Source organism: Rhinolophus hipposideros (assembly GCF_964194185.1).
Source record: "Rhinolophus hipposideros genome assembly, chromosome: 20".
Taxonomy (NCBI): domain Eukaryota; kingdom Metazoa; phylum Chordata; class Mammalia; order Chiroptera; family Rhinolophidae; genus Rhinolophus; species Rhinolophus hipposideros.
The window spans coordinates 38,866,919-38,888,135 of NC_138066.1; the positions used below are offsets into that span (position 1 = coordinate 38,866,919).

General features: G+C 46.8%; 1 protein-coding gene across 4 annotated transcripts; it reads right to left on the reverse strand.

Moving 5' to 3' along the window:
* Positions 1 to 603: 603 nt before the first annotated feature.
* On the reverse strand, positions 604 to 19,498 carry LOC308489040 (Golgi SNAP receptor complex member 2-like). 4 transcript variants are annotated; one of them, XR_013992039.1, is made up of 7 exons: positions 19,370 to 19,485; positions 19,124 to 19,215; positions 11,993 to 12,057; positions 10,447 to 10,552; positions 9,467 to 9,599; positions 6,863 to 7,003; positions 604 to 2,252 (listed from the first exon to the last, which is right to left on the reverse strand). XR_013992039.1 is itself a non-coding variant. In XM_081029578.1 (5 exons), the coding sequence occupies exons 1-5, from the start codon at positions 19,428 to 19,430 to the stop codon at positions 2,085 to 2,087; spliced, it is 708 nt and encodes a 235-aa protein (XP_080885704.1). In that variant the 5' UTR covers positions 19,431 to 19,485; the 3' UTR covers positions 604 to 2,084. The 4 variants fall into 4 exon arrangements, 2 of the variants coding, with proteins under 2 accessions (XP_080885704.1, XP_080885703.1); XR_013992038.1 differs by lacking the exon at positions 19,124 to 19,215 and having other exon boundaries at positions 19,268 to 19,498; XM_081029578.1 differs by lacking the exons at positions 11,993 to 12,057; positions 19,124 to 19,215 and having other exon boundaries at positions 10,447 to 10,549; positions 19,268 to 19,485.
* Positions 19,499 to 21,217: the final 1,719 nt, after the last annotated feature.

Below are 21,217 nucleotides of genomic sequence, written 5' to 3' on the forward strand. Positions count from 1 at the left end.
TGGCAGAGAAGCGGACAGCGGGTTGCGGCTAGCAAGTGCAGTTAGCAAGTGTGGATGGCAGATTGTGAATCGTGTAGATCCTACTTGCTGTGTCTCGCCCGGCTGCCATCAAGACTGGGGTGCAGGAAGACCTGTTGTTGGGGTACTGGTGGATGTTTGCTTTCATGTCACGACCAGCCGCCAGCGAGAATACAGTGGTATGACTCCCCTATCTATGGCTCCGTGGGTGTTCCTTTTTGGCCTCAACGTATCCTGCGTTCTTGTGTGGGGAGCATTCTTGTGTGGAGACCTGGCACGACAGGCACCCTCTGTACATATATTGTATGAAATACTTTGCTGAAAAACCTTTCTGTAATTACATGGATGCCCCGAATTAGGGATTAAGTTGCCAAAGTAATTTCTATAAGAACATATTAATTTCCTATATATATAGCATATTTTTTTAAAATGAGTAAAAAATGTGTTTCATGTCATTGAAAGCTTAATTTGGGGCTACATTTCTGATTATTTAACTCACCCCAAAGTTGCGAACTTTGTTTTGAAGGGAAAAAAGTAGAGAAAGAAAAGGTGGTTGTGTTCTGAAAAAGTATTTGAAGTTTTTTTCTGTGCAAAATAATTACTTTTATTCAATTCAAATCAAACCAGTCAAGGAAACTTCAAAAATCTCCAAGTTGGGGGCTTTAGAAGTCTTGCTTCCTGTGAAATGTGAGAGGAAGGGATTCAGTTCTGACGCTACAGATTTCAGAAACCCGATTATAACAACAGATCCACCTCTACATGGGGCCAGTCTTGGAATCAATGCCATTTAAAAACCATTACTACGTGCCAGAAACTGGGAATAAGATGAGGCTTCTCTCTTGGAGTTTCCATGTGAGAAGTTGTGCCAGACAATAAACAAGGACTGAAATCAAATAGATTATCAAAATGCCTGTGGCGGAAGCAAACTGGGTGCTAGTTACAGAATCTCAAGAAAATAACTGCACATGCTGGCTTGCAGATCCTGTGTCTTCCCCACGTGTGCACGTGGGGCAGACCTCTGAAAAGTGGCACTGCTATTTTCTAGTTAATGGCTGTGTTGAGGCAAGGTGGCATGGTGGACGTTTTTCCATCCTCTACTAAAGGGCTACTCCCTTGGTTTCAGTCCCTGTTTCCCAGAATTAATTGCTCACATTGGAAAGTCCTGTTACGGAAACTGTGGAGTCATCACTGATCCAGTAACAGCCCCATTCTAACAGAGGAGTGAATTACTAATCAGACATGGATACTGGGAATTTAGAGGAAATGGTGACATGTTAGAACTAACTGTAAAGTGTTTCCCTCCTACCGCCCTAACTAGCGTTCCTTTTGTAGGTCAGCTACTTTTCCAGCTACTTTCCTGGAAGCACTATGGCGAAGGGGAGGAAGAATGCCTCTCAGATTTCAGCTTTGAGAAGGAAGAGTTCAGATTGCCCGAAGTGGACTAAAACTTCTGAATTTCCTGGGATGCCAGGCCCTGGGGCTTCCTGGGGAAGTTCTGCACCACTTCCCAACCCCCACGTCCTTGCAGCACCCCATCCCCCACCCCTGGGCTGCTGGCGTCCATGGCCACCCTGGTGTGCAGCCTAAATCCTGCCTCCTCTGAGGGGGAAGGGGACCCCAATGGGAGGTAGTTGTCACCTGTGAAAAGGACCCCTCTGACCTGGTATTTTGGGAAAAGGGCTCCCTCCTTTGCAGAGCCCATGACAGTCCCCACCTAATAAAGGTGGTGACAATGAAGGGTGGGACTCCAGGTGAGGGCGGGGCGCGGGGCTGTTCAGGGCTCACAGGTCACAGGCTGTCAGAATGGTCCGGCTCCCGCTTGAAGCCACACTGCCCGTGGTCGCTCGCTGTGCCCACGGACCTTCGACGTTCACACCTCATGTCCCAGCTAAGCCTCTGCGCCCCAGCGGTCATCTTCACGTGGCAACTGCTGTGGCCGCTGGTCATGGCAGCTCAGCCTCTGGAGTTGGCCCTGGACCCTGTCCGGCTGACCTCCGATCCCCCAGGCCCAACCGAGCCCCGGGTTTTACACTCCTCTGACCTCCCACCCACATCACCCCATGTGCTCACCCCGCCTGCAGACCCGGGGAGCTTTCATTTCCTGGGTTCTTCCTCTGCTGCAGCCCAGATGGTGGCTTCCCCTGAGGAGTTGACTGAGCCTTTGGTTCCTTTCCCCGATGCTGCTGGAGAGCTTCCCCCAGGGCCAGATCGGCTTGCTGCTGGACTTCAGGATCCTAAGGACAAGGTAACCCAGCATCACAGGATCCCAGAGGTGGTTCAAAGCTCAGCTGGGATCAGAATCAGGCCCACGTGACGCTGCCTCCTCCACTTGAGATTCAGACTGTAGGTCTAGATCAGGCTCACCACACATTTGAAATACTTGTTCCACCTCTAGGTAGTGCCAGTTCAAAGCCAGCAAAGCTTATTGTGTCACCCCCACACCTGGAGCAAGAGCTGGCCCAGCTGCCATGCTTGCCAGAGTTGTTGTTGGAACTCCAGGCCAAGCGGCAAACACACCTCAGCTCTAGAGCAGCTACAGGATGATTATTTAGATCCCAGTATGGATGTCATTGATCTGAGGAGAAGCTACCTGTGGATTTCCGGGGGGAGGGTCGGTTCGGCAGGGGGGGCAGATAAACCTCCTGAGCTCCCTGAGAGGCCACAGCTCAGCCTGCACAGTCCCCTGAAGAGGATGAACCTCCTTCAGTCCAGCAGGAAGCCCCAGCTCAGCCTACAGAGGCCCCTGAGGAAGGGAACCCTCTCCAACCCCTCAGGAGGCCCCAGCAAAGCCTGCAGAGGAGGCTGTAGCTCAACGGTTAGTGCATCAGGGGGATAGATTCCATCTCCAATTCAGAGTGAAGCTCAGCTGTCATATTGGAGTCTGGTGGTGACCGTAACTCCAGAAATCACTAACGAGGTTGACATTTCTCCAACCCAGCAAGAGGCCCCACCTCAGCCTCCAGAGCCTTTTGGAGCTGAACCTTCTCCAACCCAGGAGGAAGCCTCAGCTCAGCCTCCAGCGGCCCCTGAGGCAGAATCTTCTCCAACCCAGCAGGAGACCCCAGCTCAGTTTCCAAGGGAGGTAGAACCTTCGGCAACCCTGCAGGAACAACCAGCTCAACCTCCAGAGCATGATGAACTGAGAGTTTCAACTCCAGCTCAGCCTCTAGAATCCTCCCCGGGTGTCCTAGATCAACCTTCAGTGCATCCTGAGGTCACATTGTTCCCTGTAGGTTCAGGTGAAGCTTATCACCCGATGTCGCCTCCTGTCACAATGAAATCTGTGGATCTGGAGCTTTCCATAACCCCCGAGCCCACTGAAGAGATCAAGACTCCTGGCCAGCAGGAGGCCCCTTCACAGGCCCCTGAGAAGACAAAGTCGTCTCCAGTCCAGCAGCGGGCCCCAGCTCGACCTCCAGAGCCCCTTAAGGAGGCAGAACCTTCTCTGCCACAACAGGGGGTCCAGGCTCAGCCTTCCGAGGCCCCTGAGAAGGTGGAACCATCTCCAGTCCAGCAGGAGGCCCCACAACAGCCTCCAGAGCCACCTAAGAAGGTTGTAGTACAATCTCCATTGTATCAGGGCGTCACCGTTCCCCCTTCGGACCTGGGCCTGGCCGTAACTGCAGAGCCTACAACGGACGCTAAGTCTTCTGCAGCCCTGACCAAGACCACAGCTCGGTCACCTAGGCGCCTGGAGGGGACACTTCCACATCCAGAGCAGGTTCAGAGCCAGCATCCAAACCCGACTGAAGTCACAGTTCAACCTTTGGACCTAGAAGTTACCGTAACTCAGCAACCGGAGTCCTCTGAGACACTTCCTGCAACAACTGAGCAGAGTGCTTCCAGAAACATGGACATCTGTAAGCTGTGTACCTGCACAGATGGGACGCTGTCGTGCACAGGTCTCAGCCCAGAGCAGCGGCTCCGCAGAGTGCCTGAGCTCGCGTCCCACAGCTACAACGGCACCTTCACCATCGTGTAAGAATTCGCTTTCCTCATTCCTTCTCTGCATCCTGCCTGACATGCAGCCTTTCCCTCAGCGTCTCTCTGGACCCTTCTCATCTCCCCAACCCACGCGACTGACTTTCTGTTTTGACTTTAGGCTTGTCAGCTATTCCTTATCTTCATTCTCCTTCTTACTATTGTTCCCCCTTCTCTATTGTTTTACTAATAATAAAGCTTTTAGAAGAAAACATAGACTATCCAAAAGCTAGAAACCACCCAGGTGTTTATCACCAGAGGATGAACATGTACTTCATGAGACAGCTGACAATGGGACACTGCTCAGCAATAAAAAGGACCCAATTACCAACATGTAATAATACAAATGAGCCTGGAAAACATTCCTGAGGAAGACGCCACACACAAAATAGTCATATAAATACATTTGTATGCAGTTCAATAACAGGCAAAACTAATTTATGGTGAAATAAATCAGAATAGTGGTTGCCGGGGGAGGGGGGGAGGGTAGACTGACAGGAAAGGGCACAAGTGATCTTTCAGGGGTGACGAAAATGACCTTGATACAGTGTGAGTTACAAAGGTGTGCACTTGTCAAGATTCCACGACCCATACAATAGGACCTGTACACCTCCCTGTATGTACATGACACCTCAGTACAAAATTTTACATTTATGTATTTTATATCAAAAAAGGCAACATCAAAAAATTTGCCCTGCTCTGTAGCTCCAAAATCCTTGCTATCAGATTTCTGCTCTACTTTGTAGAGAAGAAGTCTTGGGAATTGTACTGAGAACAATGTGTGGGTCAGAGTCCATGTTTAGGCAACGGTTTGAAGTGGCCCAAGACGGAACAACAGATACACAACTGACCGACACCACACAACATAAAAACCCTTGTATAATGGTCAGCACCCCCCACCAAAAACAAATGGATATTTTATTCCTAAACCACGCAGCCTGCCCTTCTCTCCTTTCTAATTTTCATTTTTAAGCACATTCAATGTCTCATGAAATAAGTGACTGCTGGACAGACACCAAATTACATCTAAACACATTACCAACTGTATTTGTACGGATGGCATCTAACTAATGCCCACACCCATTTGTTTAAATGAACAACACATTAACGAGCAACTGAGAGGAGACTAGACCAGTGAGAAGGACACGAGGCACCTCGGACGGGAATTCCCACCTCCGCTCTGCCCAGACCGCTGGAAAAGTCTCACGGAGAGGGACTTCTCCAGTCAGGCTTGATTACTGCCAGAGGAGACCAGAGACATGTTTCTTCCACAAAAAGGGTGGTAAATGTTAGACTTTTGCTAGAGATTCTGCTTCGCTCTAAAAGCGCAGATCATTTCCTCACTGCCTGAAGTTCAAGTATCAAGCTATGAAAAATCACTTGAAAATTACTATAAATTTCAAAGACTGTATTTGTTTTCAACCACAAAATATATTTCCCCAAATCAGGACCCAGCTCCTTCATGCTCTCTCCCACATTCCTTTCAAGTGGTTAAACCAGAACATTCCCTGACAGGTGCCGTGGGAGGCCGGCGGAAGCAATCAAGTGACAGAAGATAGGTAGGTGGTAGTGGGTGTGCAGAGGAAACCGGGCTGGAAACCTCACACCCCAGCCTCCAACGGCCTCACCAGGCTTCCCAGACGTCACTTCTGGTGACCATGCAGGGAGGGACAGGAGTTGCTGCACTCCTCAGCAGTAGCGGACTACGGCAGGAAGCTAACATTTGCTTTAACAAGAAGCTCTAACCCTCCCTGGGCGACGCTGTGTGACATGGTCAGTCCTGCCCTGAGAAGGTTTTTCTGAGATGTGGGAAGGCGGCCAGCAGTTTTCTACCGAAAGGGCAGATGAGGCAACACATCAGTTTAGATCACGCAGGTGGCTGTTCTGAAACGGGGGCACCGTGAAGCTGTCAGAGACCACACTTCACACCATCAGCACTGCAGCCATCAGCTGGAAGTCAATGTCACTCGTGGCTCGCCTGACCTTCTCCCTGGTAAAGGTGGCAGAAATGTCCTCAACTCCGCAGAGCTGACAGGCTCCATGGGGTGCAACAAACACTAAGATAAAGCTCACGCTTCCGAGTGACTGTTTCTCACAGCTCAGTGGCTGGGAGTGCTTCGTTCACAGGGACCCACGCCCTGATAACAAGCACAGCCTACACCCCATTATCCATCAGGGCTGATACAGGAAAAGGGCTGAGGCTGAAACATCACGACTGACATCCAGTCTGTGTAATGTTTCTGCAAACCACGCCCAGGGGTTGGGGCCTCAGCCTGTGGGGCGGGGCTTCTAGCAAAACCTGGGACTAAGGGGAGATAAAGAGTCCTGGGGAGCAGCAGCACGTGCTCCAGAAGCTGCCTGCTGCTAATCAACCAGGGCAGCCCGAGGGCTCCACCCCTGGGATTCGGTTACTGCCGCCAGCACGAAAGGTCAAGTTCTAAGGCAGCCCCGGGGCCCTATGGGAAAACACCCGAGAGTGAGGCACCAAAGTACAGCCACATCTCCCTTCTCATCACAATGGATTCTACAGCAGAATTTCATCGTCTCTGACTGATTCCTCAGAGCAGCAGTCACTTTCATGTAAGTTCAGTAAATGGAAAAAGGGCCTGGATACCAAAAGATGTCCCATCTCATGATTCGTCTCAAGCACAAGAAACACCTACTGGCAAAGGGAATTCAATTACTTTTGGCTCAAAATTCTCAGCGCCCACAGGAAGGATCCCAACTCAGGGGCTCTGTCTCACCATCACAGTATCACAATTTGGGGACTCGTAACCAAAACATAAACGCAGGTACCAAACCGTTGGATGAGGCCAAAACAAGAGGCCTTGTCCCTGTCCCCGTCCCCCGGGAGGGCCCCCACCTTCAAGGTCAGTCTCTGGGATCTCAGTCCCTCCAGAATACTGTGCCCGGCTCCAATGAGGTCATCCATGCCATGGTGAATGTTCTGGAGGGAGGAGTTAAACTGCAGTGATTCATCCATGGGGATGGTGGTGGCAGAGTCCTGTGAAAGAAACGCAGGCACGTGATTAACTGCTTGCTGGCCGGCTCCTGCGGTTCCACCACGTCTGACTGCTCTGCCTTTTGGCCACGGCCGAGCCAGAACAGCCAGAGGGAACGGTGCAGGAACCAGAGGAGCCTAACAGAGAAGAGAGGGCAAAGCGAAGGTGCGGGGTGGCCTGTGTCCACGCTCCCCAGACTGTTACTCTCCAAATGCGATGCACTGCACAAGTCTTGCTAATTCCTGCCTCTGCATCATTCCACTCAGGAAAAACTCTGTTCCTTCAAGACCTCACTGGGCTTCTCTGAAAGCTGTCTCTGATTACTCACGAACCCAGCTTGTTCCAATGTTCCTTTTTTGGCTTCCCCTTAATATAGTATTCAGTGTTTGCTTTTGTTCCTTAGCTATTTTACCCATAACTTATCCTCCAATTAGACTGAGAATAAGGATAGAAGGCACTGTGCTTTCTGTTAAAGGTCTACTTGTGTTCAGATGGGACTATTCTCCTAAGCAGGCAGAAAAGTCTGTACAAAAGGGAGACAAAAACTAATACTGACCAAGTACTTTCCACTTTGCACGCTCACTACCCTAAGCTCACTTGTTCCTCATCCTAACCTTACGAGGTGGTTACTACATTATCCCCAGTTTTGAGATGAAGAAACTGAAGCCCAGACAGGTGGAATAACATGCCCAAGACCTCACAGAGCTGCTCAGTCCGGCAGGCATGGATCGGTACTGAGTGCAGAGCCAGCTCTCTTAACCATCCTGTGGGAGGGAGAAACACCACAACCAATCCTAGGCTCGAACACTGGCTCTAACTTTACACTGACGTAGATACACTCACACAGACTGTACACAGAAACAAGTCACGACCAGCCGTAATACTGTTCTCTTACCGCCTCCTGACAATCACAAATTATTTTGCCAACCAGGGCCATTTTTACCACTTTTCATCGTAAAAAAAGCGTTAAACCACTTTTTCTTTGCTGTTCAAGTTCAAAATCATTGTTATGTACACCTTTTCACTCCCCCTTGCTAACGCAGGCATTTCTCACAGGAAGGAGTCATCATTTTTTCACGTGCTTTATTCTCAGCATCTTAAGTGCTGTTCTGCATACAGCTAATGCTCGCTGGAGCACAAGACTCCAGTGTTTGAATGAGTCTATTAGAGGCTTCATGCATTTACTTGGTAAGCATTTGTTAAATGCCTTTTATATATAAATCTGTCTTACCCTCCCACCTGAAAGGCCATTATCTCTCAGAAAAATGTATCACTCCAGATCACAGAATAACAAGGAGGACTTCATTCAGAAAGTCAGTTTTCGTAATTTCACTAACAATTGTCACACCAAAAAATTTAGAAAAAAAAAAGTCAGTTTTTATTAAAAGCCCACTGTATTTACAGCATCACACCAGGCTGGTAAGACACAAAATAATTCTCAGCTATCAGCTCTGGCCTAAAAGAGGCCTGAACAACCAATGCCATAACTATCAAAAGCCCACCCAACACCTTTCAGTGAGTCGTACAGTTCATGACGCTCTGAAAGTCGGCTATCTTACCACTACACTACCAACACGCCTTTATCACACTTTTCAATTGTTAGTAACTGGCACTGGACGGCTGGCTCTAGAGAAACAGAGACTACAGAGGCTCATCCTGAAACACTTGGGGAAAGTGTGGACACAGCAAAGAGAGTGAAATACCTGCACAATGGGAAGTGATTGTACGCTCTGAAACCTAAGACCTCTAGAAAATGAACATCTCTATGAAAAAAACCAAAATACCAAAATAAATAAAAAACAAAAAACCTGACAAAACCCCCCTTATTTGCTGGACGATATGATGCAGGACACGAGAAGGCCAGTGCGCGCCACAGCCACGTGCAGGAAATGAGCCTGAGCCCCAAGGGCAGGGACAAGAATGCTCTACAAACTCAAACACGCAAACCTACAGGCCACTTTCAAACACGCTCAAGCCAAGCAATCCGTCTGCAGACAAATTCCTCCAAATGGCTGCTCAGACGAGAGACGAAAACACTTTAATGCACCTGACACTAGAACCACACACATACACAGCATAATGGCCATTGCCTGAAGGCAGCTTGGAAATGCTGCCCTCACTACAGATGGTCGAAGTTCTAATCATCTGTCTCTATCTGATCAGAAAAACGTTTCCAGCATGTCAACTGTGACCTCTCTGCAGCGGCCCAGTCACACCAGGTAATTTTCGCCTCTGCCCATTTCCTCAAGTTAAGTGCTTCCTCTTCCGGTTTCTGTGTTAGAAGAGAGATTCCCTGTATAGGTACAGTCTCTGGGGCAGTGCACAGAGTCCACTGCCATTTCCAGCTGCTCTCCTCCTCATCAGCCTGCTTCAGACACCCCCTAAGAGGATGAACTCAGAGAGACCCTGAGCCCCAGCTCCAACAGCTGTCAAGTCCCTGCACCCCACCCAGGCGCCTGGCTTACATTGGTGGTGAAGGTGCAAGACAGAAGCTCCTCTCGCTGTCTCTCCTGCTGCTCCCTTGTGTATCGCCGATGCTGGAAGTTTCTGAGAGCAGTCTGCAGGTGCTGGACATCATACTTTAACTGGTCGACACGACTAGAATTGAGAGAGAGAGAGATTCAATTCCATTAACCCAGGGCGGCACAATTTGAGGTCACCAGGCTTTATATTCAGGAAAGAACACATTTTACTTCTCTCTATACCACTTCATGCTAGCCCTCCCCCAAATAATCGGAGTTTGACCAATGATGTTGAAACTAAAGAAGTAGCTTGTGGGTAAAGCAGGGTTGTAGCACACGAGATTCCAGCAGCTTTACTTAAATACCTGCTGGTTTCTGATTCTGGATGCATGACAGGGAACAGGTGACGGGAAGCAGGCTCGATGACCTCTTCCTGACCTGCTATGGATTATATCGCTCTCCTGGAAGAAGCCCAAGGGCATCTTTGGAGTAAAGCACCAACAAAGTTTCATAACACTTTTGGGAGCAGGGGCTGGGGTGGAGGTTGTGAGAGTGGTTTATTTTTAATTTCAAGGGGGAGTATCAAACATTAGATCGGTCTTCATTACAAGTAGACCGACTGAAGTGATTAAGAGCAAGATTCATTTCAACCCAAGAATGTAACGAGAACCAAAGGGCAGAGTAAACGCTCTGGCAGCACTAGGCTTCAAGTGGCCATGGGTCTGGTCAGAAAAGCAGCACCGGAGGCAGAATTTCAAAGTGACACCAAAGAGGTAAGGAGACATAAGACTTCTGAGCCACTAACCTCACAGACGTTTTATTTTGAGAGAGTATCACTCAAACAGAACTGTGCGCTTTATGGGGACTTGATCTTTGCACAGTCTCAATTTTTCAATGTGTAAATGGAGATTCACACTATTTGATAGCCCCTCCGCCCCGGGAGAAAGGTCTGTGTTGGACGCCTGGGGTGTCACAGCACTCACAGTTTGGCATTCTGTCTTTTGTTAGGGGGCTCCTTGCTGGACAAAATCTCCAGACGTTCTAGATGGCTGAATATCTGGTCTATGCTTGCTTGGATTTCGTTTTCTACTACGGTACAAAAAGAAAAAAATAAGAATCGCTGGAAAAGAGACAGTGAACTTAAATTAGAGTGATAAATCAAACAATCTTTTTTCCATACCCAACAGTCTCAGAAATATGTGTTTCAAAAGGAGAAAAATGCATACCCTAATGAATAATGGAAAAAAATTTAAGTTATACTAAGAGACTCTGTAAATGTTGTTTCAAATATAAATAGCAGTTAATGCCATAACAATGCCAACTTTTTAGCAAGCTGGAGTAAATCTGAAGAAATAAATTTCTCGCCTTTAGAAAATAAAACGAACATTTAAAGGTTATACAAATAAATTTTTGAAGCAAAATGCAGTATTTTCTGATACTGAAGAAGGTCTCTTTTCCTTTGCGATTATTCTCAGATATGGACTGTAAATATCTAGTAAAAAGACTGACAATTGAATTCACTACAGTAATGAGGTCAAAGAAAGCACAAAGGGGAGGATTAGTAATTGAACATAGAGAAGAGTTCCCTTAAGGCTTTCCATAAGAATGTGCGGGCTGATGTTGGAGTTCCCAGTGTAGACCAATATCGTTAGGAAAGGCCCAGGAAAAAAGCCACAGAGGTAAAGATATGATAAATACAGTCATTTTCCTTATCCCTTGTGATAAAGAGTCAAAATGACCTCTTTTCCATTCCTAATCATGTAACAATAGATTGTTGGGAAGGCAAACAAAGTCGATGGACACAAACTAAACCGAGCCCAAAAGAAGGCACCCAGACTGCTTCTTGCCCCAGAAAGAAATGACAACAATGTCACTTTCCTAGGTCAGCTGGAACAAGGGGGGGCACGGAAGCAAAACAAGAGGTACTGTTGAGGTTGCAGAAAGGAGACCGGAGGAAACAGGAGAAATAGGCATGGTGACAGCCAAGCAGTAAGGTGACGACACAGTTTCTGCAGTGTGGGGGTGAGCAGCAGTGTCTGCACGGCCAGCTCAGGAAAAGGACCTTTTCATATAGAAAAGAAACAGAAAGACAAAGCAGCTCTCTTCTCCAAAGAAACATGGTGTTTTCCGAAACTAACTAATATTGCCATTCATTTCTGAATAACCATCCTAAAAAGCCACCGTTCTCAGCTCAGAAGAAATGACCGATTCCAGTTACACATCTCTGACTTTTTGTGGAGCACATTCCTCTAAGGACTAGGTAATTAGATTAAGACAAATGTGGGAGGAAGGACTTCCACTCCCACGGGGCCATGTCGAATGGAGGGGCAATGGGGGCTGAGATTGGGGGATTCCAAAGCACAAGCAGGGAAATCAGTGACTGTGCCATAGGATTTTCTGTACCCTAACAACAGAACTCATTCCTCGCTGAATCATTAAGCCTCCGAGCAGAAACGCAGTCAGGAAACCCAGCCCATTAGCACCGCGTCATCAGAGAACGGACTCTGGTCTGCAAAGCTAATTACTCACAGTGCACAGACTACTTGTCTGCCGTCTCCAGGCGTCCCATGTGAGACTGGATCTCATGGACCTGCCTATCAAAGGAAGAGGGAGGAAATGAGTGAGACAGGAGCGATCACAGCGCTTCAGTCAGGAAAGACTTTTCCGACACCAACATGTAACTGACTGAACTGGCCAGCGTCACTGAACTGTAAAATGTGTATGTGACACTTCGGGCCACCCGTTTTGGCATGGTTCGCAATATGGTAACATTAGTATTACTACTACCGATTGGCAGCATTTCCTGAGTGCTTACCACATCTCAGACATTCTGCAGGCAATAGCCTATGAGGAAAGTCCACTAGCATTCTCATTTTATAAATAAGACGACTGAAGTCCAGAAAGGTTATGTAACTTGTTCAAGGTCACAAAGCAAATGATAAACTTCGATCTGGACCCAGCCAATCCCACTCTTTTGTTTGACCCAATGTGCTGAGCACTGGTCTGTACTAGGGGGAGTCAAAGGGCAAGAGAGATAATCCTTGTCCTGGAGAACGATGTAATTAGAAACACAGGCCAGAGAGACAAGAAAAGTCCTGAGGAGACTTAAGAGAACACACACATAGGAGCATAACAAACAGAAAGCTCAAGAGCTCAGAGCAGTGGTGCCAAGGCAAGTGATGGAACGGGCTGGGCCGAGAAAGAGGAAGCTGGAAGGAGTTTTGCGGGTGATGGAGTTCTCAACATCATTTTGAAGGGAACACAATTTGGTGGCGGGAGATATGCAGATGGTATGCAAAAAGGCATACAAGGCACGTCACGTGGTTATGAGCAAGTTGGCCTGCTAGGAAGAGGGTCGGGTCAGAGGGGAGAGGGGATGAGGCGATTAGTTGGAGGAAACCATCAGAGGAAGGTCCTCAAAGACAGGAATCTCCTGTTTGGGAAACATCTTTCCCTGGCAACGAGGCAGCGGCCATCTCATTTGGAAAAGCAACACTGTACCCTGGCCCTCTGGCGTGGTCCGAGACATCAGGCCCAGAGCACTCCGGCGGCTCCCCAGGGCTTGGCCAAGGTCACCCTCAGAACCCTTCCTGGGGGTCCCTGGGATGAGTCCTAGCAATATTCTTACACTACCCCGAACAACCACCTCCTGGTGCTTACCATCTCTCGGTGTTAGAGCCACACGAAGGGGGCCTGCTGATCTCTTACAGGATCCCCAACCCCGAGGGAAAGGCCAGCACCCATCCTCCACCATGAGCACCACAGACTGGAACCCCAAATGCACAGACACGAGCCAGGACCCCAATTTGCTTTCAACTTGCTTCTAGTCTTTTCCAGGGCTTTATTGCAGCCTCTAACCATGACCCATGGCGCCAGAATCAAGGCCAGCCCTCTAATGACTCCCACAGTGCTCCTGGACAAGACCGTTGGCCCCGAGGGGTAACTAGAGGTCACCACTAGTCTGCGAGACCAGACTGCACTTCAGGAAGGCAAGTCTGGACATTTGAGAACGGGGCACGTGGAGGCAGGAGGCAGATGTCGGCCTGCAACTCGAGGTAACCAACATCGGGATCCGGGTACCCGTAGAAACAGCTATAGAGGACTGGATGGTAACACTGACAGAAAGGATTTTAGGGCTTTCCTGGAGGCCTGGATGTAGGCGGTGAGGGTAATTTTCAGAGGTAGCTTACCAGAGAAAATCTGAAAAGTTGGTGAAATTATTGGTAGGAACAGGAACGTCCTAAAAAGGGGGGAGAATAGCCAAGACACTGAACAGATATGAAAGGGACGCCTTGTCATACCTGCTATTAAGACTATTACAGAGACTTAAAACGATCTAGTAGTATGCAGAGAGAGACGAAGATACACAAACCCTAACCCCTAACCCTGACTCAAGAGGAAAGAATATAGGCCAGAAACAGTCCTGCATATTTGGGGATTTGGTGACGTAAATCGGTGGGAAAACAATGGACTTAGGTAAACATCGACGGCTCAGTTTGTTATCCACAGGGAAAAACGATACCTCACGTAATATACAAAAATAAACTCAAGATGGTTTACAACCTAAATGTAAAAAGGAAGGCTTTAAAACTTTCTGAAGAAAATATAGGTGTGCATATTATGAGTTAAGTAAAGGATGGATTTCATAAAAGAAACAAAAACCAAAACTACCTTCCTAAACCACCACAAACCACAGAACAAAAGACTGATACATCTGACTGAATTAAAAGGTTTTTTACAGCAAAGGCACCATAAAAAATAAGACAAGCAGACTGGAAGATATCTGTAGCAAATAACAAAAGGCTAATTTCCAAAATATATAACAAACTGCTACAAATCAAGAGGAAGTCAAATAAAGCAGTTCCTTTTTTACAGGGGCAAAGGGCAATTGACAGAAAAGGAAACCCAAATGGTCAATAAATATATGAAGAGACACTCAACTTTACTAGTCATCAGGCAGATGCAAATTAAAAACTAGATAACACATTTCTCCCACTAGATTGACAAATATTTTAAAGTTTGGTAACATACATTGATAAGGACGGAGAGAAACAAGAACTCTCACACATGGTGGGATTATAAACTGGTAGAAACACTTTTAATAGATTTCTGACAAATAACTGAGAGTTAAATATATGTATATCCTACGACCCAGCATTCCACTTCTAGGAACATGCATGCACTCAACAGGGAAGAGAATGGCTGTGGGAGCTTTCAATTCTACTTGTGTCTTTAAATCAATGACCTGAAGCATGTGTACTAAATTAAGTCCCAACACATGGCTTATATAATTTTTTATTTTTATATGTTTGAATTATTTCATGGATAAAATAACTAATCATAATAATTTTTCAGATGCAGAGTCAATGGTTTACCAAGTATTATCCTTCATTTATTTACTCACTCAGCCATTCACTCATTTACTCATTCAACAAAAATGTGAGATATACAATCACAACAGTCCACAAGGGCAAGAGGGAAATGAAACCACAGGTGTGTCCATAGTGGGAAAGGAGCGACTCACTGAGGATACCACAGTAAGTTTATATGGATTTCAAGAGGCATCTGATAGTTTCACATGATACCTTATGATAAATATGGAGTGACAACACTACAGCTAGGGAGTGATTTCCAGTGTGCCACCGCAGCCCTGCCTTGGGCTCCATGCTTTGTTCAGTATTTTTAAAAATCAACTTATGCTTATGAAATTTGCACAATTCTGTGCTATAATGAGGGATCCTGTACAACAAAACAAACAGTAACATTTTCCATTTAGGCTAAAACAGTAGGATAAAATTTGTCAGGCATGAAAAGCATTTGACTTTAGATTTTCAAAAAGTCAAATGCACACCCAGAATGGCATCCAATTCTGGGAGCAATCTGTTAAAGGGACCCTATCAATGAAAGGTTTCCCCCAACAGGAGATGGAACAGGATGACGGGGGGAGAGTTTAGAAGTCAACTCATAAAGAGGAACGGTCAAAAGAGCTAGTGATACTAAGCCTCTTGGAAAAGAAAAGGAAAAACAAAAGTGAAACAGGCAGCTGGTGCTCTTCGTGTTATCTAGAGTTGACCTACAGGAAGAGGAAGGGGCTTGCTCTCTGTTGCTGCCCCTTACGGGAGACCCGGGACTAAAAGGTACAAATAAATTTCAAGATGATAGATTTCAGCTCAATACAAGGGAAAAAAAAAACCAACAACAAGAACAATTATGAACTAACTGTTCAAGAAAAGGAAAACACAGAAGAGCTCCTGTATGTTTAAACGGTGTACAAGGCCTGCCCTGGGTGTTACAGAGGCTCCTCCTGAGCAAAGTGAGTTGGCATGGAAGGTCTTGCCCGTGACTTTCACTTCCTAAATTCTACGAGAACGGTGACAGAGATGAGGCCAACACCCACAAAACCCCATTAACACTCAGCTAGTTTCTACTGTTTTCTAAGCCCAAAAGAATAAACTTTAAGAAATTGCAGGGAAACAGTACTGACTTTCCCCATCCAATCGGTTTGCTTCTAATGAACTAGAAAAGATATAGCCAATAAAGCGATTCTGATGTCTACATTTCATGCCTGAGAGGAAACATGCAAAACAAAGCAAGTACATGGCATGGTGGGAGCTCCTACATGCCAAGTGAAAAATCTGTTTTAAACTGAACTGGGAATTCGAACACACTCGAAGCCAGTAAGGAACAGATGATACACAAGTATGCTAGGCTCGGGTGTGTGGACACTAGAGATCAGACGTCCTAGCCCCATCCAGCATGGGTCCTTGATGGGCTTGGGAGATGACATAACCAAGCAGAGACCTAGCGGCAAGTAAGCAAGGGTCACTGTTGCTGATTTTTAAAAAAGGGTCTGTAGATCTAGGAAGAATTTTAAAGCAGAATTGCTTTTAAAAGTCCATCCATGCTGCTTCTGACCACCATAAGCAGGAAACAAAGTTTTGGAGTTAAAAGATCTCGGTTGAAGTTCTAGTTCCACTATGTACTAGCTGAGGAACACTGAACAAATCATTTAACTCCTTTGTGCCTCAGTTTCCTCAACTGTAAAGTAGGGATACTAATAATCACAATTATTTAAAGGGTGGTAGATTTCAAAATAGAAGCCTGGCTATTGGCTCCTCTATAAAGTTCACTCTAATGCATTAAGCGTAAAATGTTTATTCAGCTTATTTTTTCCCATACATTCTTCTGGCAGTTGTTTTTAAGATACCTAACGTTAAATGTTTATCTAATTGCAATGTACTTTCAGGGACACAGCAAGAGATAATCACAAATTGGGATCAAAGTTCCAGTAAAATTAATATGTTCAGTTACTGTTGTGTCAATTCAGCTACAATCATTGATTTCTGAGAATGCAGAAGTTCTTTTCTGATGCTCCCAGGGCTCCATGTGTTTCCTTTGAAAGATACTCAATCACTCGTATTATGGAGGGAAAGGAGCCTTGCAGCTTAACGAGCCCCAAACAATCATTTTATAGATAAAGAAAACGAGGCAAAGAGGTTTCTAGAGCAGGAACTCCCACTGGTTTGGTATTTGAGGAGAAAGGCAGATCAGAATATACTGCAGCATGAACGACGGTCAACTCCTTGAGGGGAGGGCTGTACTACCAGCACTGAGAACGGTGCTGGCACATAGTAGGTACTCCATATTCGCTGAATGATCAGTGACTGCATAATAGAGGGCCTAAAAGTGACAGCCCCAATTTGGCCCACTGCCTGTTTTTGTAAAGTTTTATTGGAATACACTCAGATCCATCTGCTTACATATTGTCTATGGCTGCCTTCGTGCCATACCAGCACAGTTGAGTAGCTGCCACAGAGACTGTTTGGCCTGCAGGGCCTGCAATATCTATTATGTGGCCCTTGACAGAAAAAGGTGGTGAGCTCTGCTACGGAGTCCAAGGGTAGGTTGTTTGTTGGAGGTTTGCAAAGGTAAGTAGTTCATCGAAACTCCACAAATCTAGTTTGGGACACCATTTAGTATTCCTCTTCTCCGGAAGTTTACACAACATTGAGCTACCGAGATTTCTCTGTGATCAGCCACCTGCTGCATTGATAACAAGTATAGTCTGAGATTCTCCAAATAAAATTATTCTTGAGAATAAACTGGTCGTGGCCTCCTGTCCTTTAACTAAATCAACTAACCAGATGAGGCTGTATAAACTTTAGGCCCACTCGGCCACCCCGCCTTACTATTATAAAAGATCTACCCTTTCTTAGTAACATAACCATAATTTTGTGCTTCATTCCTTTTTCAATTGACTCACAGGTCTAGTTTTTTAAGTCCCTTACTGTAATTTTTACATGGGACTAGGACTCTCCAGTGTTAAGAGCAAATCCTGTCATTTTAATACCATTACCAAGTAGGGTCTATATTTTCATCCACCCAAACCAAATACTTCATCACTAAAGTAAAAAAAAAAAAAAAAAAAACCAAACCCACAAACTAAGAACATGAAAGAGTGACAGGATCATCATTCTCTTATTCCTAATGCTCCAAAACATTTCTTTTGTTGTGAATTCATTAGGGAGATGGACCCTATTTTATTTCATTTTCATGAGAACAAAACTACAGCATCAAGTTGAAAGTTGTTAAAAAAGGGTAGGTATAGATATGTACTCCAAAACATTGAAAACAGAGACTCAAAACAGATTTACACCAACGTGGTTAATAACCCAAGTGCACGTCAGCAGATGAATGGATAACAAATTGTTACACACACACAAAGGTTATTTAACCATAAAGAGAGGATATTCTGATACATGTTGGTACAACACAGATGAACCTTGAAAACATGCTAAGTGAAATAAGCCAGACACAAAAGGACATACATTGTACGATTCCACTTACGTGACATCTGGAATAGGTAAATTCAGAGACACAGAGTAGAACAGAGGTCACTAGAGGTAACAGAGGGGCTTGGGAGGGAGGAATGGGGAGGTAAAGCTTAACGGGTACATGAGTTTCTGTTTGGGCTGATAAAAAAGTTCTGGAAATGGATAGCTTGTGTGATGGTTACACAATATTGTGACTGTACTTAATGCCACTGAGCTGGACACTTAGAAACTGTTAAATTGGTAAATTTAATGCTATATATATTTTACCACAAAAAAATGAAATAAATCATGGTTTTTTCCCCCCAAAATAATAGGATAGGCATGATCCCTATTACCATTACCTATTTCAGCAAATTTCAAAAGTGAGGGACAATATGAATAAAGGACACTACCAAGGAATTGAAGTTATGAGAAGCTAAATATTCAATTTCCTTAAAGGCAACCTATAACTAGGTATGAATAACAAGTAATAATACTGAATGCTACTTACACAGCAATTTCTTTGTACTGTAAATATATAATCTTTAGAATAAACCAAGTCAGAATAAAAGAAAAAAAATTACAGTGTAGCAGCAACGAGATTAGGGTCAACCAAGAGTGGGGACTGGTACCATTTAGGAGCTTCCAGCTGTAAGGAAACTTTCTGACATTAGCCCAGGGATGGATCCTTCTAAGTTGCTTAAGCTGATCCTGTTTGTACTGCTCATTTTACCCTCCATCCCATCCTGCCACACGTTAGCTCTTTTTGGGGGACGTTCCTTGACTTTCCCAACTAAACAGTAAACTCCTACGTGCAGGGGCCCGTCTCCCCACGAGCTCTACCAACCCGGAGCACTGACTTGGCAGGTGCCCGACAAAGTATTACGTCCCGTCGGTGCGACTTTCTCTTCACCTAGTCTCCCCAGCAGGTAGTGACACCTAGAAGATGACAGGAACCATGTGGCCCACCGTCTCGGGACCCAGGACTAACCCTCCGTCAGCCAGGGAGCTGCCCCCGGCAGCGCCCCGGCGGAGGGGCTCGGCCTGCACACTGGCGGATGCCCGAGGCCCCAGCCGGGGAGGCCGGCCTCACCCAGCCTGGCTTCGCCCCACCGGAGCGCACACTTGTGCGTTTGCTGGTAGAAGGGCTCCATGCCGCCAGCCCCACGGCGGACGCCCGCCCTCCCCGGGCCAAGCCCTCACAGCCCCACTTCCGGTTTCCGCCTTCCGGACGCAGGACCCTCCCTCGCCTACCGGCCAGGGCTGCCCCCACACTCGCCTTTCTGGTGGGGGTAAGAGAGAAGGAAAGGAAACGAGAAAAGAGGCCTGGAGAAGAGGTTAAGAGCAGTCAGAGGTTCGCCCTCAGGTGGAGGACGAGGAGTTGTGGGTTTTGGCGAGAGTCTGTCTCCAGCATTGCAGCAGGCACTCGCGCGGGCAGTCGCAGAGCATGACGCGAGGTCCTCAGAGCGCGGCTGGAGGCGGGTGGGCCAGACCTGCGCCTGGCCGCCGGCGGAAGGCTGAGGGTGCCTGACGGCCTTGGCGTTAGGCTGCCCGGCTGTGGATCTGCAACTTTCGCCCTTCACTGGAGTCTCTGGCACAAGCTTTCTCCCTTCTCAGATTTGTCTGCTCACTTGCCCGCCCGCCTACCCCACCACACGCCATTTACCCGCCCCCAATATAGTAAATCTATATTGAATGATTGGTTAATATGCGTCAGGTGTGCTGGCGGGGAGGCGCGGGGCCAGGTTTCTCCTGCCTTCAAAGAGGTTGCAGTCTAAGCAAGGAAATAAGATACAAATAAATGTCTACAGGTAGAAAGTCCAAAGCTCCCGAGCCAAGCTGCGATGGGCTCTGGTGGGAGATTCAAGGAAGACGATGTAGGAGATGGCATTTGAGTTGGGACTTGACGGATGTGGACGTTTAACCTCGCCACGTAGGCCTAACCCATATTTCCATCCTCCCAGGCTTATCTGTGGTTCCTCCCAAGGGAGGAGACATTCCTCTTCCTTTGACAAGTTGATTCTACTATTTTCCTGTATCCTGGACCCCACCCAGTGTCCCAAGAAGAGACTGTCCACCCATGTACATTCTTTCCCTCACATTTTTCCATTTCTCCCTAATACTTATTAACGAGCACCCACTGTTACAAGGCACAGATATTAGTGGTAGGAATACAAGTAAGACACAGCCCTCAAATCGGTTGGGAGGGCTAATCGTGCCCTTGAGCTATATTAGCAGGTCGGACAAGTGCTACGATTGCTACAAAGGACCGTTTCTCTGGAGAAGAGTAAGAAGTGTTCGTGGACCAAATAACATGAATAGGGCCTTCAAGAATCAACAGCGTGTTTGATTTTCTGATCAAGACGGCAGAGGAGGTAAATGCTGTGCTTCCCTTCTCTCATGACCACATCAAAATTACAACTGAACTACAAAACCACCATCATTGAGAATCACCTGAAGTCTTGCTGAACCAAAACCCTACAACTAAGGACATGCAGAAGAAGCCCCCTCGAGGCTGGGAGGAGGGTCAGAGATGCAGAACAGGCTGGTCCCACACCTGTGTGTGACCATTAAAAATCTGGGGACCTTGACTGCAGAGGTCCCCTTTGGAGGAGCAAGGGGTCACAGTGCTGCACCAGGCTCCCCAGCCCAGGGTGCCAGTGCTGGGGATAGAAGGCCCCATAATTTCTCGTTGTGAAAACCATGGAGATTGTGGCTGAGTGGGATGGGGGACACTACACTCTGAGGCTCTCCTCTTGGAGGGCCCGTGCATAGGCTTACAGACAGACTCACTCTGAGCTTCAGCGCTGGGGCAGCAGCTCAAAAGCTGAAAGGAACATATCGGGAGGAACTGAGTTGTCTGGCTTTAAGATGAGGGCTGGAGGGGCAGCTTTTTCTTGGATGGAGGCATTGTTTCTTTGATGAGCCCTCCCCCTTCCTA